Source organism: Takifugu rubripes, chromosome 9 (assembly GCF_901000725.2).
Source record: "Takifugu rubripes chromosome 9, fTakRub1.2, whole genome shotgun sequence".
NCBI classification, from domain to species: Eukaryota; Metazoa; Chordata; class Actinopteri; order Tetraodontiformes; family Tetraodontidae; genus Takifugu; species Takifugu rubripes.
Genome location: NC_042293.1, coordinates 14,166,776 through 14,183,274, shown reverse-complemented (window position 1 = coordinate 14,183,274; position 16,499 = coordinate 14,166,776). Strand labels below are relative to the sequence as shown.

The following is a 16,499-nucleotide window of genomic DNA, read 5'->3' as shown; positions in this document are numbered from 1 at the left end:
AGCCCGACTTGAAAGGTTTTAGACCGAAAACAGGCAAAAGTTTAAAAGTGAATGTGCGGAGGGACCTAAAAAGAGTAGAAATGCATAAAGGGTGGGATTATGGCGATATTCCCGGCCATGCGTGCGCGGGATGGTGTCAGGATTAATGATGAAGGGGTTTAACACCTGATGAAGCTGGATTAGTCCTCCATTCACAAACCTGCGCCTCACAACTGCGCAGGCTGTTGGTGTCGATCACAATCGGACCCATTTTCCAGGATTTGGGTTCATTTCTGAGACGTGAGTATGAACGCACTGGACCAGGTCCCGTTCCAGACCCTGCTGGGCCCTCTGGAAGAGGCAGCGCAGCCCATGACGGCTCCGGACATCATCGTACCGGACTGCACTCGGATACTACAAGGCGCTGAGGTCTCACATTTCAAACAATGTTCCTGTGCTTGGATCTTGAGCCATTAACAGCGAAAAACTGCAAAACCTTCCTTCAGGATCATAATTTTGATGTTACGTGCTGTTCTGTTTTTCTAATTAGATTTTTTCCCCTGCAAAGCAACATGTTTAAAAGTTTTATCCTCATTAAAAGATTATTCTGTACTAGTTGATCCATAGAATAGTTTTTATGCAGTGGTTTTCAAAGTCAGCTCACAGTCCCGTGTGTTGCCGCTAGAGGGCGTTATACAGCTTAATAGTATAAAAACACTAAAAGTTTGTTTCTTTGCATATTTTATTGTATTGCTGTGTATTTGCAAGACTGAACTTATTCTTTGGAAGTGTTTGAATGTACTTGCCAATTCAGTACTATTACTTCTGTTAATGGAAGCTTTTTTTCCCCTCCCCTTCAGTACGGATTCAAACTGGAGAGGTGGGTTTTATCCGGGCCGCTGTCCCCCTCTCTGAAGCCCTCTTGCCCTCCCTACTGGTTGTTGTCGGGCAGCACTACGGAGAGTTGCAGGGCCGCTCACAGGGGCATTGACGCGTGGGGACCGAGTCCTCGGCCCCGCAGCCACAGCCTGAACTCCTGGCTGCACCAGCGCACTGTCAGACTCCTCATCTCCGACACCGAGGATGAAGACGGCTACTGCGAGGACAACGAGGGCTCCTCCAGTGAAGACGCGTCTCGCCGCGTCAGAGAGCGGCCGCGCGGTGACGACGCGCACCCGCATTCCTGCGTTCATCACTGTCGCAGGGGGTCCGCGCCGTCGCTCCGGGAGCGCAGGCAGCCGGTGGCACAGCCGGAGCCCCCGAAGAGGAGCAGCAGGAAGAGGGAGCGGTCGCTGAGCGGCCGGGGCTTCCTCCAGGGCGCCGCGCCCGCGCGTCCGTCTCCCCGCAGGCAGCAGCAGCAGCAGCAGCAGCGGCCCTCCTCCGCAGGAGCTCTGGTCAAGAACCGCAGACAGGTTCGGCCTTTCTGTTCACGCTCATCCAACTTGTGCCCAGTTGACATCCTGTCATCACCCCCCGTCGCCAGGTCTTGAGGTCGGGCGCCACGTCCGGGCTTTTCTTTGACTCTGCGGCGGAGCTGCTGTCGGCTCTGAGCCAGGAGGAGCGGGAGCTTCTGGAGGCCGTCACGGAGAGTGGATACCCTTTACGCACGGCCATCGTGGCTCTGCAGAAGACCGGCTACCGCAGCGCAGAGAAGGTGGCCAGTTGATGAGTTATGATGTTTGGGGATAAAACTGATGGAAACCTGGGTTGTTGTGTGTGGTTGACAGATCCTGAGGTACCTGGAGGCTTGCAATCATCTGTGTGAGCTGGGATATGATGAAGTGCAGGTTGAGGAAGCTCTGGAGATGTTTCAGAATTGTGAAAGCAAGGTATCCAATCAATTATGGGATATTGATGTGGTTTTGTGAGCGATTGTGGGTTTGGGGCCTTGCTCTGGGGGTGTATCTGGCATGTTCCATGATTCCTACACCTGGTCTTGAACTTGGAACCTGCTGCCTCACAGCCCAGTCCTTAACACACTGAGCTACCACCACCACCTCCCTGCAAGATGATGGAGTCAGTTGTGTTTTGTTTTCCAGGCTGCCGAGTTCCTGCGCCTTCTAAACCAGTTTAATGAAATGGGCTTCCAGCAAAACGCGATCAAAGAAGTGCTGCTGGTTCACGAAAACCACCGCGAGAGGGCGCTAGAGGAGCTCATGACGCGCATGGCCTGAACCTGCAATCTGGATGTGTTTTGCTTTTCTGGTGTTATTGAGCTACGGATTTGCTGTCGTCTTAACTCATGAGTAAAGGGTTGTTGATCTTTAGATTGCTTATTTAGTGAAAGAAATACGCCACAAATCAACTTAAAAAAGATGCATCCGTGGCTGTGACCTCACCTACCGACCTCCAGCGAGTATCTAACAAGAAAAGTTAAACTATTTCCAAAATCAAAGATCAATGACGAGTAAAAAGGTGCACTTGTTGAGAATTTGGTGAGAGTTCCAGTAGTCTGAGTGGCCAGTTTGAGCTGAAAATGGGAGCAGCTACGTGTTAACAGCACCATCTAGCGGTAGAAACTGGTATTACATGGTTACAGCAAGTACGCACAGCTAGGATGAATGTTTCGTGTTTATTTACAGCTAAGTTTTATAAAAATGACTCAAAATATTTGGGATCAATAAAGCAAAATTTGCATTCATTCCAGCTGAAGAGGAAAAAAAAAAAAAACATGTAATCGTGAGCATAATGGTGAACTGCTACAGTAGTGAAACAGTAGTGCTCCATAAGTGTTCAAAAATGTCTCACTTCACTGTTCTTTTGCAACCCAAAAGTCCAAAACATCAAACTTCTAATATGATACAAACAAGCAGAGGAAGCTGCTCAAGCAGCAACCCTGAAAACACCTTTTAGGTCTTGAACAGAATTGATGGAGACATTAAAATATTTACAAGGTTTTTTTTGTTTTTTTTTGAGACGGCCACAATTTAAAAGGGTCCCCCTTGTCCTCATGGACGTGAACCTGCCGCAGAGCTGGTCGAGGAGCAGCGCCGACTCCTCACTGATTACTGACGGTCGAATTCAGCTGGCGAGATTTCACATTGGCCTCAGAAAGGTTCTTCTGGAAGAAAAAAAAAAAAGAATAACTGAATAAAAACAGGTGGAGCGTAATCATGACTTGGTTGTGTTTTTCTGCAGATCGTTGGGGAAGTGAACGGATTTAAATGTGCATTTACCGCAAATTCAGAGTAGGAGTTGAAGTTGAAGGTGTGATCCTGAGGATCCTGAGGCCTCAGCGTGCTACCGGGAGTGTTTCTGTTCGGATGGGAGATGTTTTCTTTGTTTCTGTCCAGAGCAAACGTTTTTCCGGGAGTTCTCAGACCAAAACCCTGCAGGACAAAGCAACATCAGAACAACACTTCTCCAGCTGTATCGTCTGTTAAAAGCGTCTGAAAGACCTTGAACGCACCTTGCTGGACGACAGAGGTGTTTTCTGCATAGCAGACTGGCACAGGGTTCCCCCAAGACCCGAATTAAGGAAGCTCGTCGGAGTCGAGGAGGTGGCGTTGAACTGAGTAGAAGAAAAGCAAGCGTGATAAATAAACATAAAACAATAAAATAAGGGAAGAGTCGTCACCGCTGCACAAACAACTCCTACCTTTCTTATTTTTCCAGGTGTGGGAGTCCCGGCTATTCGCCTCTTGGACGGCATTCGTTTCGCAGTCCCGTACAACATTTCCTCCTGTGTCTGTTTAGTTTTCTTTATTTGCTGTTTTCAAACAGATAAAACCTTGTTACACACACACACACACACACACACACACACACACACACACACACACACACACACACACACACACACACACACACACACACACACACACACTCATCTAAGCCCTGTGGAGTCTCACTCACCCTCTCCAGTTTCTCCTTCTCCTTCTCCGTGTGGTGCTGATCCCACTGCTGCTGCACATACTCAAGAAACTTCTGCCCATTGACCTGGAATTCTTTCTGGTGTTCATGCTCCCACGCGTCGATTTGGGTTTTCAGACACTTTTCCAGCTGCAACGAGACAGATTTTAGCGTCGGTGTTCCACCGAGCCGTCAGCAGGGGGGCGAAACATCCCGACCTTGGGCAGACTCTTCTGCAGGTCGGTTCTCTGCTTCTCTTCCTTCAGAAGGTTCCCGCCTCTGTTGTTGAACCGAGACGGGTCGTTGTTTTTTTTCTAAAGACGTACACGTTACCACAACACGTTCACAAGAAACACCTTTGATGTATCTAAAAAGTACCCACGTCCAGCTCTAGGTACAAGGTCCAGTTCTCCTGCCACTTTGTGACTCCGTCAAAGAGTTCCCGGTGGTCCTCGTAGTACTTCTCCAGGGTCTTGACCTCAGCCTCATGCAGGTTCAACAGTTCTTCAGTGAAATCGTCTGTGAAAAGACCACACGTGCTGACACCAACGCTCCCAGAGCGACGGTCACACAGGCTGAAGCCCCGGGACTCACCAGCCTGATACGGAGTAAAAGCTTCCCGCTGCTCCAGACTGTAGAAGCACTTCTCCCAGTAGAGTGCGACCTCAGTCCGGAGGGCCTCGATGAAACTCTTAACGCTGTTCATTTTCAGCACCTCCAGACGTTGAAGCTCTGTTTGCAGCTGGAGAGACAGAAGGTGTTTGAATAAAAACATTCTGTGGTCACCAGAGAGCGTGACCGGGGAAGCTTCCTCACTGCCTCCATGTTTCTCTTCTTTGACTCCACCATATGGTCAGAGAAGGCTTCCCGATCCTCCTGGGGAACCTGAAGTCTTTCCCACAGACCCTTGATCTTTGTGCGAACGTCCAAAAAACAGAGCTCCTTTTCAATTTTGCGCTGTTGCAGCTGAAAGACAACAAACAGTATCAGTGAAACCGAACGCCCGACAACCTTACTTCCCCTCATTCTCATGAATAAACCGTTTTCCTTTTAACCCAGTGCTGGGATGTTTCATTTTTTTGTGTGGACACAAGTGTCACCTGACTGAGGAGCAGTTTGAGCGCAGCGATGTTGTCATCTGACAGACAAAACCCCTCCTCGTCCTCACACATCACATCCATCTCAAAACTGGTCTCGGGCTCCTGCTCCAGGTCCCCCATGCAAGCTATGATGTCCTTTTTGATGCTGACAAACTCATCATGGCGGCGCTCCTGGAAATAATTAAAAATAAAAAAGAGGTTAGAACCATTTAGAATAAAACTAGAGTAGATAACAAAAGAAAATAAATAGTGACACCTTCTCTTTGGTCAGATCATCCAGATAGGCCTTAAGTGCCGTCAGCTGTTGCAGTGATGGGACGGAGTCCTTATCGATGCCATATGGGGTTGTGCACATAATTCCACACAGCTCACGGTCTTTGGCAACGAGGCTCTTGAGCTCTTCCATCCTTTTCTTCTTGTGCTCCTTCATCAGCTCGAGACGTGTGCGATTATTCTTCTCAATCTGCAGCACAGTACAACCTTCCTCCTCCTTGGCAAAAATGCAGAAAAACACCAGCACAGATATCAGCATCCACACAGCTTTAACGTGTGACGTATTTAGGAGAGACCATACCTCAAATGGGGGCAGCTGAAGTTCATCGTATAGAACACGGAGCTCCTTAACGCAGGACTCGATGTTCTTTAGTAGTCTATCCTTAAGCTCCTCTTCTTCTGCAATCATAAGGTCAAGCAAACTCTGCAGGGAGGGTAAAAACAAGGGAAATGACAAACTTCCTGAAGTCATCATGAAGGACTTGGAATGATTCCGGACCCACCTTCGTGTGCTTGTGGACTTCGTTTGTTCTCTGTAGGCGTTGCTCCTCTGGAATTCCTATTTCATCCCAAATGTCCTGCAGCCTCACCAGAGCTCTGTTGAGGTATGCAACAGACTCTGCTGCGTGGACTTCACTGGAAGGAATGGAGAAGTTCCAACTGTTCAATATTTAGGCGACAAAAGTCCAACTGGTGGAATATTTGCAGACAGTTATACAGCACTGACGTCATCTGACAAAACCCTTTTGTGAAGACGACTTAACGCACTTTTTAGGGTTTAAAGGGGCTGAAAACATCAAGCAAAGGAAGCGTAATTAACGTTCAAACGTATTCTCCGTCCCGAAAGTCCTCCGCTTTATCAGGATGAAGCTAATAAATGTAGCTAAAATCACCAGGGCGACACGACGTTCTAACAAAATCCGCTTTTCTTAAAAGACGCAACTCCGCGTCGGCACATTGACATAGAAGTTACCAACCTCACTCTCATGGTTCCTCCACGGCCAGAAGTAGATTAAAACCAATCTTCCTAACACTAACAATCGAGTTAATTAGACCGGTCCCTCTTTCGGCTTTTGAATGTCGATTTGTCGGCGTTTGAAATTCGCACCAGAAGGACATCTGGGCTCTGATTGGTCGTTAGAGTGACGTCAACGGAAGTTGTCTCCGGAGGGCGGGACTAAATCTCCCGTAATGAACGAAGTGATCAGAAATGTTACAAGAGAGTTAATTTCTGTCTTTTATTTCGTCATCAATGTAGGTTGGCGTTATAACTACCCCCACATGGGTCAGTCTCACTAATGTATTTTCCAAATTCTGAAAATGAATCGATATGAGTCATGTGAAATACAAAAGTCACTTTCTGTCCGACTGGAAACATATACCAAAGCGGAACCAATGGGCTTCAGAACGTTTCTATACTTAGTGCATGTTGCTGTACCGTCTTAAGAGTTGACACCTTCTTGAGTAAATGTTGTGATAATGGAATTATATTAATACTGAGAATGATTCTTCAACTACCATTAGTGCTGCTGCTCCTGTAGTGTTATTGTAGTAAGTAAAGAGTCAACATTTTTTCCCCTGATAAGTTTGCTGTGGTTCTTTTCTCCGAATTCCCCAACATTTATCTGTTTCATCTCCTTGGTTTTTTGCTGCTTTAATAGTTTTAAAGAAATAGATATTCATTTTCAATCTGGGTTCAGGAAAAGCAAAACAATGTGTTCCGTGGTTCATGCAAAATGATGACCATGACAAAACATGCTATATTTACTTTTATTGGTAAGGGTAAGTTATTGAGTGTTAAACATCATTTAATCTGTCGACGGGGGAAGCAAATGCTAAAGATGATAAATAAATAGAAAACTGTGGGAATTTTGTGTAAAATTCCAAACAGGTATCATACAATCTTGACCAGTGGAGTGGTTTAAGCATCACATACTAAGAAGCCTGTGTTGCTTCTTCAGTGAGGATACTGGTGTGAACTGCTCCTGAGCACCCCCTCACTGAACTGGTAGGTGAGCTTCTTCTTTACTTTTTTGATCTCCCCAGTTTTGCCATAGTTCCTGAGAGCTCGAGCCATCTTTTGATAGGTCATTGTTTTGCGGTTGCCCTTCTCAAGGCCCCACTTGCTGGCCAGGGCTTCTTTGTGTTTTGTGGAGAACTGGAAGATGCCCTTGTCCTGGTCCACCCACCAGATACTGTCACTCATGTTACCATTTCGTAGCAGGTCCAGAAGGAACTGGTACAATCGCATTTTCTTCTTGTCTGGATTGGAAAAAAGGCAAACGCTCAAGCAACCCTGCTCTTGGAATAGGATTTTCAGAATTAACCTCCGATACTTACTAATGTCTTTCCTGAAGGATGAGTGTTTGTGACCTTCATAGTCATCATCCCCATCTGACACCTCGAGCGGCGGGCTCGGTCCTCTCTGTTCCTGTTCTGAGTAGTAATGCCTGGGGGAGTTAAAGGGCTGGTACTGGTAGCACAAAGAAGGGGAGTAATGTGGAATCTTTGGGAGAACATTTAAAACAGAGACAAAGGATTAAAGAACTGACCAACGGTGCAACAGCGTAACTGTTTTGCAACGGCGCGCAGTCTGACATTTCCATCTAAACCGTGTCATTGTTTTAAAAGAGGAAGTGACTGCCAAAATAGATGTTTGCGCTCAGTGGTCATGTGCTGTCCGTGGTGTTTCAGTGAAAATGCCCCGGTGTCAACACCAGCCCAGCTCGTGTACTGGTTGAGATCAAAACGATAAGTCATATATCAACAAGCCCTTCTCCTCCATTTAAACCCCCTCAGATGTACGTCCACACACACATCTACACTAACGATTTGAGAAGTGATTTCAGATGGATTCCAGTTCAGAATGAGTGTCCATGTAAGAATGTGTGTACCTGTGGGGACACGGGCAGGTGTGCGGGGTGTGGGTCCAGGTGAAGGGCCAGAGGTTCGCCGCCATGGCGGTGCGGCGGTATCAGCTGTTGATGGGACACAGACTGGAGCTCCGTGAAGTGGCTCACTGGGGAATGGTCGAAGTCTGCTGGCAGGATGCGGTCAGGGTGGAAGGCCCACCTGTGATCTGGACAGCGACAGCGGGCGTGAGCGCACGTGCGATGGCCGCGGCGTGAGAACCTTCTGTGGGGGCTCCTCACCTTCGTAAATCTCAGCCACATTGGCGAGGTAGGGGTAGAGCTCCGCAGGCGGCCGATAATCCTCCGATTCATTAGGGATAATTCCCTCTGAATCCTTCACGGTTCGGGTGAGCGTAACAAGATTACACGTTATCCCAAAATTCTTCATTTTACTTTTAATTTTAAAGCATCTAAGGCACAAAATAAAAGCACAAAGTGGCACCCTGCTGAAGCCAAGTCAGGAACGATATTCAACGCAACGACTTGCGCGTTAAATGACAGCTACAGTGTTGAAACCCTGAACAGAAAACAGAGGCTATTTGGCCCAAGTGCTCTGGTTTCATTCAAGCCCAGTCCAAGTGGACGTTAACATCTCTCCACGCTGGGATTTGATCATTAAAAAGAGGCGTTTCACTGTACCTTGCTGTTTGTTTTTGGTCTCTACTTTGAAACCTGCTTTTGTTCAGTAATGTTCACGAGTTAATGTAGTTTCTGTTCAGTATGCATCATCTACAGAACAAACTGTAAATGTTCTGATTTTAGCAGTCTGTGAAATGAAGAAGTTCTAAAAAAGACTGTGGAAAGCAGCAGAAATTGTAAACTCACTGGGTTAATCCTTCTGTAAACACAGAGTAAAGCGTACTTACAGACGACATGACATATCCCTCCATCGCGTGGAAAAGGCAGGATGATCAACTTGGTTCTGGAAACCTTTGATGAACGTTGATTTTTTCTGTTGATTCTTCAGAGACAAACACGCAAGCGCTGACTTCACCAGATAAATGGGAAGTGAGAAAAGACGCTGGATCAGTTTGGGTTCATATATCGAGCTGACTGTATTTAGGTTTAAGGGACTCAAATGACGGTTTTCTGCTTCTGTCAGTAGGTAAATAAAGGATATTTACAAGGATATAAATATATCATCACACAAAAGGTCAAAGAGCTTCAATTATATGTCGACTTTTTTCATTCACAGTCATAAATGATGCTTTTAAAACTGGTTCTTTAAAGGAAATCAGGTGTATTTTGGTGTCGCAAATATTGAGTGGAAGAAAAGTGAGGTTTCTGAAGAGAAATGGCAAAATTGGAGGAAATGTCTTTCAGCAATCCCCTCTGACATTTATCAGTGCAGGTTTATTTTAATAGTCACTGACCTCAGCAGCTAAAACCAAAAGTGACGCTCTGAATTGGGCTTGTTCCCCTTTTTCTGACATTATGGTTTTAATTGGGGAAGCGCTGACAGAGGGAACGAAACCAAAGAAAGCTGTAATGGTTCAAACGGCCTTTGTTTGTCTCTTGTTTCTCCCCCAAATCCTCCAAATGAAACACTGAATATCCATTATTTAAGTGGGCATTTAAATGTATGGCCCCATTCTGGGGTAAACCTAAGAACTATTGGATGTTAAACGTTATTAATGAAACATTCACTGCAGAGTTTAATCTAATTCAGTCATGAAAACTTAAACAAATCTCTTTTTTACTCTCTTTGCTTTGATTTATTTGTTCTTCACACAGAACAAGTAATGCAAGTTATGCTGAGTGAACCTAAGCAAAGCACAAGGTTTTTATATGTTTTCATATATAAAATTTTAGTGACAATATGGTTAAAATTGTCTTTGGTTAGACTGTTATTGTGATCCTGATTAAATCTCCGTGTCTGATATTTTTTAACGTTTTTTTTTAACTTTCTCTCTTTTCTTTAAATCCGTCTTTATTGTCAAGGCGCAGAAGCAATTTTAACCCAAATTGCGAATCTTTTATAAAAACTAAACAAAACAAAAAAAGGAAAATAAAGCCTCGAGAATATTTTGTTGCAGCTGAAGCACGTCCCTGCTCTGAAATAAACAACTTGTAAACGTATAATTTTTAAAATAGATTTTGCAAGAACAGGGTAAATACTAGTGTAAATGTGGCCCCCGCCGCTCTGCCTGCCCGGGGCTCTCCGTGGATTTCAATATTTGCTTTGTCTCCATCTGCTGGCAGTGAAGGCTGAGCTGACCAATATCTGGGCTCGACTGAGTTCACAGGCTCCCCGAGCAGAGGAGAAACCAAAACAGCCGCTGCATCCGAATTTTGGTCGGCGACTGACAGAGATGGGGGCTCCTCAGCCGTCTTCGCTTTCCACATTTGCGCGTTTTGGTGATTTTCCTCCCGACCTGAAACACTGACGGCAGCAGCAGCCAGGAGCGGAGTCCTGCTGTCCCGGGGAATTATCAGCATCGAGACGAGATACGCATGGAACATGGCTGCTATGAGGATTTTAACCGTGGCGGGGCTCTTTTTAGCCTTCTGCGCTCTGGGGCTGATAGCCATAGCGATCAGCACTGACAGCTGGTACGAGACGGACGCCAGGAGGCACCGGGAGCGCTGCAAGAGTTATTCCAGCAGGAGGAACGACCCCGGCTACATTTACACCTCCAACAACAACCTCCCGCTCCGGATGCTGCCGAAGGATGCGAACGCCAGAAGTGGGGGCTCCGGCATCAGCACTGGAATGCTGCTGCGGGCTAAACGGCACTTCCTGCCTCCTGCCCCAGCCATGGAGTCCCACTGCAGTCGGCAGTACAACTCCACCATCACCGGACTGTGGAGAAAGTGCCACCGAGAGGGCTTTGACCTGGAGACGGAGGATTTGATCTTTAAAGGTTTGGCTTGTGATGGGGGAGGAGGGGGGCATATTTTTGTGTTTACTCTACACTTCTGTGTCCTTATTGCGTTTTTGGGCCACTGCCGGCGTGTGAATTTGGCCACGAATGCGCTATCCAGGGTTCTGATGCTGCGCACTGACCCTCGGGCCCACGCAGCAGAAACGCGCAGTGTTCCCATTCCACCGCCGCGCTGGCGTTATTTCCCAGCACAAAGGGGCCGAGCTGTAGTAACACAATCCTCAGATCCGTACAATAAGCTACCTCAGTGGCGTGGGTGGACGGATGAGTGGGTGGGAGGGTGGGTGGGTGGTGGAAGGGGATTGGGCGCATTGTTTTTGGGGGAGGCAGCAGAGAGCCTTGCTAAATCCTCTTCATCCGATCTCTGCGCTTCAGTGGCATCCTCTTTGTGTTGTTTACATCTACAGGATTGGTTCCGCGCTGCACGCCAATAAAATACTACTACTCATCATCGGCGCTGCCCAGAAATCTGCCAATCAATTTGACGAAGACAATAAGGCAGGACGAGTGGCACGCGCTCCGTGAGTCCCGCCACGTCGCCACCACTGGCTTTCAAATATAAATATATAATCTGAAGAATTAACTGGGTTAGGGGCCCCTGGTTAAATAAAACCCCTGTGTTGTCTTTGCAGACCTGAAAAGGATGACCGCCAGTTTCATAGGCATGGCCATATCAATCATCCTGTTCGGCTGGATCATAGGCATGCTGGGCTGCTGTAAGGAACATGATTTGATGCAGTACGTCGCCGGACTTCTCTTCCTCATGGGAGGTGAGATGTGTTTTATATAAAGCGCAATACCGCCGATCACCGCGGAGGGGCAGTGTGGCGCCGGGTAACCACAAAGTGCTGAAACGATGCACCAGATGAGATGCAAATGGTTTGCTGCTGCTCATGTCTGGCGTGTGCTTTGCTTTGGCAGGAACATGCTGCATAATCTCCCTGTGCACATGCGTGGCCGGCATCAATTTTGAACTCTCCCGCTACCCCCGCTACATGTTCGGGATACCAGAGGACATCAGCCACGGTTACGGCTGGTCCATGTTCTGCGCTTGGGGTGGACTGGGCCTTACATTGCTGGCCGGTTTCCTGTGCACCCTCGCCCCGTCTCTGTACCCCCCACACACCCCTGTGGTACACAAGCCCCGGCCGGAGAACGGCTGCGTGTGACAGGCGGTGGCGCAGACGCCCGCGATGAGCCCTGTTGTTAGAGACAGCTTCACCCAGCGACTCAGGAGTCCAGAGAGCCTTTGCACAAACCTGGCACAGATGAAACGGGGCACAGCGGCTCTCACTCGTGGGGAAATGGATAGAGACGTTTGACTGGAGACAGCTTTGAGTCTTCTGGTGCTCCCCCCTCCCGTCCTTCGTCATGAATGAACCGTTCCGTGTTATTGCCTGCTCTTCAAAAGGAGAAAAGTTATACACATTTTCTTCCTGCAAAATCTGCTAGTTTGAGAAGAAAAAGGTTTAAAAAAACAAAACAAAAAAAACAATGGCAGAAGAACAACAGCACAACTTTTAAATCTGTATAAGATGAAACTCTGGATGTGTCACATGTCAAAGGGCAACTGTGTATCATGATGTGTACCCGTCCGAAACCAGATATGTAGGCCACATGTACTTCTCAACTGTATGTATGCTGATGCATTTGTGTTTATTCAAGGAAAAAATAGGAACTTTGAGAACAATCTGTGTTTGAGAGAAATGTTTTGTTGTTCTTGAGGTCTTGACCCCATCAAAATATTTTTGAGAAATAAAAAACTCGTGCTAAAAAAAAAAAGAAATAAAGAAAGGCTGTGCCCGATTCGTGTCCTGAGTCAAAGCAATATAAACTTTTATGACCGCGTAAACGCACCAAGACGGAGGGCGCTAACATCTGCAGCCTTCTGGTCTCTAAGAAAAAAATCAAAATCAGGGAGGAGAAGTGGAGCGACTCTTTTAATAGATGTCGCTGGTCCATGAAAAGCAAACAAGATCCAGATATCTGCAGCGCTCCCTCACATGCAACTGGTCATGATCGTCTCAGCAGAGACATCTGATCTTCATCACAAAACTAATAGATCAAGAGCGCTCACGAGGAATCCTCAGTTATGTTCCCGCTGCGCATGCTAGCAATATTACTGCAATATTTCCTCTTTGAATCATTTCCCCACGTTTGTATTTAGTAGAGTCAAAGATTAAACACATGATTTTCCTTTTTAATGTTGATTGTGAACATAGTATATATGGATACGCGCAAGTATAATGTGAACAGTTAAATAGCAGAAATACACTTAATATCAGATTTTCCAGGACTTTTCACATGTTCTTATAAAAGGAACAACATTTATGGTGTCTTGTATGTGTATGATGAAAAGGTTTTAGTTTTTCTTATCTACAGTCTAAAAGTTTAAACATTTTCTGGAGCTTTGACAAGAGCTGAAATCTCTGCTCTTGACATTAAGCTTTTCTATTAAAATCAGCTGCTCAAAGCTCCTCTAAGGGTCAATAATGTGTGTTTTCTTTCCGGGATATTTACCGGTGGTTGGGAGCGGATCTTATCTGTGACGATAGCGGCGAGCTCAGGGGGCTTTTGTGCTCTGCAGAGAGCTCGGCGTCTCAGGTCAAATCTGCTCTGCATTCCTGACCTTTCTTTGCCCCTCCTTCAAGCCAGTGAGGAGAATGGGCTCAGAGCTGAGAGAAAAATACTGTTTTTTTCCCAATGAAACGCATCCAAAAAGCCCAGAGAAGGTAAAGCCGACGCTCGTTTAGCTTTCACTTCGTGGAAATTTTAATTTTAATCAAACGAGCCCTCCGGAGAACCCCCTGAAACTCAAGAAGCATGCCCTCCAGCCCCCGAGGTCGTCCCATTCTGCTCTGAGCCACTGAGGGCTGCTTTTAGAAAGAGGGTCCCACAGGGGAAGCCGGGCCGTGAGGAAAACCAGACAGGAAATCACACCCAGCTCACCCACGGCAGCGTTCTGGCTCCGACACTGTAATCAGACAATATCTGTGGCATTCACGTGGCACTTACGCTGTGGCTGCAGACAAAGTCAGACGAGTCGTTACATTTGAGGCCCCTTAATACTGAAACGGAGCGCAGAGTTGGAATTGTTGAGGAAAACAGAAAATGGAGCCACCACAAGCACTTTGTGGATCCCAGCAGTTTAAAGCAGGAATAATGCTGAGACACAGACATATTTCATACTTGAGCAAAATGGTCCCAGATGGAGTTGGGGCAGTCTCGGGGATCACTCCACGGCACAAGTCTCCCACTTGTAGCGCCAACAGTAAACATGCTGACGGAGAGACGCAGCGGAAACCAAAAGGTCAGATTTCAAAGGATTTTGGAGTTTACGGGAACCTCCAGCTGTAGAGGTCCTCATAAGAAATGTCAGGAGGGGTAACAACAGAGCTCTTATGATAAATGTCTTCTTTTTATAAAGGGAGGAAAAGATCTGGGATGAATAGTTTCACCACCCAAAAGTCAACCAACATGCTTCAAATCAGAAATACAAGACATTGAATTGGTTTAAAGGCAGATAAATTCACAGAGCTCCACATAAAGATGAGTTCAGGTCTTTCTTCATCCTGACTCAGTGGAACATGAAGGTCCTGTAACCTAGGAGCCCATGTTTAGATACTCCGTCTTCAGGCGGCTCAGTCTGGTTCCGTGGCTGCGGACAATGAGAGACAGCAGCTCCTGTTTGTCCTTCAGTCCCGCGGAGATGTCGGTGGTTTTCCTCAGCGTGTCCCTGATGTCCCCCACTTGTTTCATGACGTAGCCGTTCAGCTGCTGCTCCTCTCTCAGCTCCGTCTCCTGGCTTTGCTTGAACTTCCCCTCCAGCTCCATCAGAGATTTGTCCACGCTGGAAAAAGCCTCGCCGATCTGGGACAGCTCCCGCTGGAGGAACTTGCCATAAGTGTCCTCCCCGTCCAGGTCCTGCTCCACGGTGCGCCCGATGCCCTCCAGCAGCCGCGCCGCGTCCTCCGCCTGCAGTTTGGCGATGATGAGGTCGTCCCGGACCGCGGAGTCCCGCTCCTCTGAGCCCCCGCACGGATGCATATCCGAGAATTTAAAGAGCATCTGGCACTGCTCCAGGTCCTCGGTCTCCTCGTAATCTCCATCCGGAACAAAGAAGTGGTGGAAGGTTCCGTTGGTTATCTCCGCCTGGAGGGGCCCGGAGTAGACGGCCGGGCTGAGCGGCAGAGATGCGAGCAGGATGAGCAGCAGTGGGACGGGATCCATCACGCACCTCCTCTGCCTCTCTCTGACGAGCTGCGTCTGCACTGGAGGACGGAGACAGCGCGCACACAGCTCAGCCCTGCTCATGTTACAGCCCGCCGTCACCTAAAAGGCACACACACCAGCCCGGGGGCCCCTGTGGCCCCATGTCGACCACAGAACACAAATAGAGCCGTCCCAACCGCGGGATCCACCGCGTACTGCGGGTGACGGAAGGAGACGGAAGGAAACGCTGGGACAGGATCCTCCCGGAGAAGCCCAAGTTAAAGGTTTAAACAACGTAAACTAACACTGAAACTACTGGTTTTGGAGAGGTATTTGGTGCCAGAACGCAGTTTTCCTCGAACTAGCTCAGATATGTATCTTTAAAAGGGTTTTTGCCAGCTTGAAAGTGGGCAAAAGCTGCATTTAAAAAAAAATAAAAAGGCAGTTTTTGTCCAGAAACTTTTGTTTTTAATCATATACAGATTCACTTAACCATCACCTGCAACTTGACCTCTGGACAACCACATTTTAAGAACAACAAAGAGAAATAAGAAAAGATTCCTCTGAGAGAAAGAGCCAAAAACCACGAATGCAGTTCGTTTTTAAAGCAACTAGCAACGCTCGTCTCAGAGAGCGTCGCCCCCTCTTCACCCTAAAACTCCTGGTTCAGCAGAGAACTTGATCCCGAGCATAGTTGTGGTATTCGGGGGGGCCGGAGTTGAACTGGAGGTGTCCAACACGCCGCAAAACAGAAGCACTTTTATTTGAATGTGAAGCTCAGCAGTTTTCCAGAGCGGATGCGAACCCCCGACCACAGTCGCGTACGGGAAAAACTTTCCCATCGGTGATTTACACTGTAGGTTAGGAAGGTAATTACAGGCCCACCGGCGTGTGTGTGTGTGTGTGTGTGTGTGTGCGCGCTTTAAGACCTTATTTCTTTTGCACATTATTCAGTACGGTGGCTGGTGAAGGTCACAGTCCATCAAAGATGGCAGCAGAGCCTGGCAGGACTGAGATGAGGACGCGGCCGTGACGGAAGAGGTGACTCCTGATTTACTCTGAGGGCGGCGCTGCAGAACCCCGAGGACGAGATGTGCGCGAGATGGGCGCATCTTTGGGTTTAATGCAGCAAGAAGACGGAGATTTGGCTGGGAAATGTGTCCAAAAAGGCCACAGAGGGGAAGCGGCAACGCATCTCATCACCAGATGGGCTCATCTGAGTGGTTGCAGATTTCGGGGTCTGAGTTTTTGTTTTAATATCTGTGGATTAAAGTGACCGCAGACAC

The 16,499-nt window shown here is 47.5% G+C and overlaps 5 protein-coding genes across 6 annotated transcripts; 2 read left to right on the top strand and 3 right to left on the bottom strand.

Moving 5' to 3' along the window:
• The first annotated feature begins 28 nt into the window (after nucleotides 1–28).
• Nucleotides 29–2,694, top strand: ubap1la (ubiquitin associated protein 1-like a). Its single transcript, XM_003967748.3, has 5 exons — nucleotides 29–408; nucleotides 840–1,391; nucleotides 1,463–1,633; nucleotides 1,707–1,808; nucleotides 2,019–2,694. Exons 1-5 carry the CDS (start codon nucleotides 286–288, stop codon nucleotides 2,151–2,153), a joined length of 1,083 nt encoding a protein of 360 aa, XP_003967797.2. The 5' UTR covers nucleotides 29–285; the 3' UTR covers nucleotides 2,154–2,694.
• On the bottom strand, nucleotides 2,538–6,338 carry LOC101075236 (protein regulator of cytokinesis 1-like). The gene is made up of 14 exons (XM_003967749.3): nucleotides 6,182–6,338; nucleotides 5,708–5,840; nucleotides 5,506–5,628; nucleotides 5,188–5,421; nucleotides 4,932–5,102; nucleotides 4,648–4,797; nucleotides 4,426–4,573; nucleotides 4,214–4,350; nucleotides 4,050–4,145; nucleotides 3,835–3,981; nucleotides 3,578–3,688; nucleotides 3,389–3,490; nucleotides 3,156–3,308; nucleotides 2,538–3,040 (listed from the first exon to the last, which is right to left on the bottom strand). Exons 1-14 carry the CDS (start codon nucleotides 6,190–6,192, stop codon nucleotides 2,978–2,980), a joined length of 1,779 nt encoding a protein of 592 aa, XP_003967798.2. The 5' UTR covers nucleotides 6,193–6,338; the 3' UTR covers nucleotides 2,538–2,977.
• A 620-nt stretch (nucleotides 6,339–6,958) lies between these two features.
• Nucleotides 6,959–9,136, bottom strand: spi1a (Spi-1 proto-oncogene a). Of its 2 annotated transcripts, none has more exons than XM_003967750.3 (5): nucleotides 8,983–9,136; nucleotides 8,357–8,450; nucleotides 8,099–8,283; nucleotides 7,545–7,710; nucleotides 6,959–7,466 (listed from the first exon to the last, which is right to left on the bottom strand). In XM_003967750.3, the coding sequence occupies exons 1-5, from the start codon at nucleotides 9,004–9,006 to the stop codon at nucleotides 7,162–7,164; spliced, it is 774 nt and encodes a 257-aa protein (XP_003967799.2). In that variant the 5' UTR covers nucleotides 9,007–9,136; the 3' UTR covers nucleotides 6,959–7,161. The 2 variants fall into 2 exon arrangements, with proteins under 2 accessions (XP_003967799.2, XP_011605956.1); XM_011607654.2 differs by having other exon boundaries at nucleotides 7,545–7,677.
• Nucleotides 9,137–10,352: 1,216 nt separating this feature from the next.
• tmem276a (transmembrane protein 276a) lies at nucleotides 10,353–12,783 on the top strand. Its single transcript, XM_003967751.3, has 4 exons — nucleotides 10,353–10,980; nucleotides 11,409–11,522; nucleotides 11,634–11,771; nucleotides 11,923–12,783. Exons 1-4 carry the CDS (start codon nucleotides 10,578–10,580, stop codon nucleotides 12,168–12,170), a joined length of 903 nt encoding a protein of 300 aa, XP_003967800.1. The 5' UTR covers nucleotides 10,353–10,577; the 3' UTR covers nucleotides 12,171–12,783.
• Nucleotides 12,784–13,180: 397 nt separating this feature from the next.
• On the bottom strand, nucleotides 13,181–15,349 carry fibina (fin bud initiation factor a). Its single transcript, XM_011607655.2, has one exon. The coding sequence runs from the start codon at nucleotides 15,313–15,315 to the stop codon at nucleotides 14,605–14,607; it is 711 nt and encodes a 236-aa protein (XP_011605957.1). The 5' UTR covers nucleotides 15,316–15,349; the 3' UTR covers nucleotides 13,181–14,604.
• Nucleotides 15,350–16,499: the final 1,150 nt, after the last annotated feature.

What these genes read in the sequence shown, in the direction of transcription:
- ubap1la (XM_003967748.3), top strand. Translation starts at nt 286, where the DNA reads ATGAACGCACTGGACCAGGTCCCGTTCCAGACCCTGCTGGGCCCTCTG. An exon ending in GGATACTACAAGGCGCTGAG is followed by an intron (nt 409 to 839) that starts GTCTCACATTTC and finishes CCTCCCCTTCAG; the next exon opens with TACGGATTCAAACTGGAGAG. An exon ending in TTCAGAATTGTGAAAGCAAG is followed by an intron (nt 1,809 to 2,018) that starts GTATCCAATCAA and finishes TTTGTTTTCCAG; the next exon opens with GCTGCCGAGTTCCTGCGCCT.
- LOC101075236 (XM_003967749.3), bottom strand. An exon ending in AGAAGAGAAACATGGAGGCA is followed by an intron (nt 4,574 to 4,647) that starts GTGAGGAAGCTT and finishes CTGTCTCTCCAG; the next exon opens with CTGCAAACAGAGCTTCAACG. An exon ending in ACTCCTACTCTGAATTTGCG is followed by an intron (nt 3,041 to 3,155) that starts GTAAATGCACAT and finishes TTTTTCTTCCAG; the next exon opens with AAGAACCTTTCTGAGGCCAA.
- spi1a (XM_003967750.3), bottom strand. Translation starts at nt 9,006, where the DNA reads ATGGAGGGATATGTCATGTCGTCT. An exon ending in AGGGATATGTCATGTCGTCT is followed by an intron (nt 8,451 to 8,982) that starts GTAAGTACGCTT and finishes CGAACCGTGAAG; the next exon opens with GATTCAGAGGGAATTATCCC. An exon ending in ACCTGCCCGTGTCCCCACAG is followed by an intron (nt 7,711 to 8,098) that starts GTACACACATTC and finishes GTTCTCCCAAAG; the next exon opens with ATTCCACATTACTCCCCTTC.
- tmem276a (XM_003967751.3), top strand. Translation starts at nt 10,578, where the DNA reads ATGGCTGCTATGAGGATTTTAACCGTGGCGGGGCTCTTTTTAGCCTTC. An exon ending in GGACGAGTGGCACGCGCTCC is followed by an intron (nt 11,523 to 11,633) that starts GTGAGTCCCGCC and finishes TTGTCTTTGCAG; the next exon opens with ACCTGAAAAGGATGACCGCC. An exon ending in ACTTCTCTTCCTCATGGGAG is followed by an intron (nt 11,772 to 11,922) that starts GTGAGATGTGTT and finishes TTGCTTTGGCAG; the next exon opens with GAACATGCTGCATAATCTCC.
- fibina (XM_011607655.2), bottom strand. Translation starts at nt 15,315, where the DNA reads ATGAGCAGGGCTGAGCTGTGTGCGCGCTGTCTCCGTCCTCCAGTGCAG.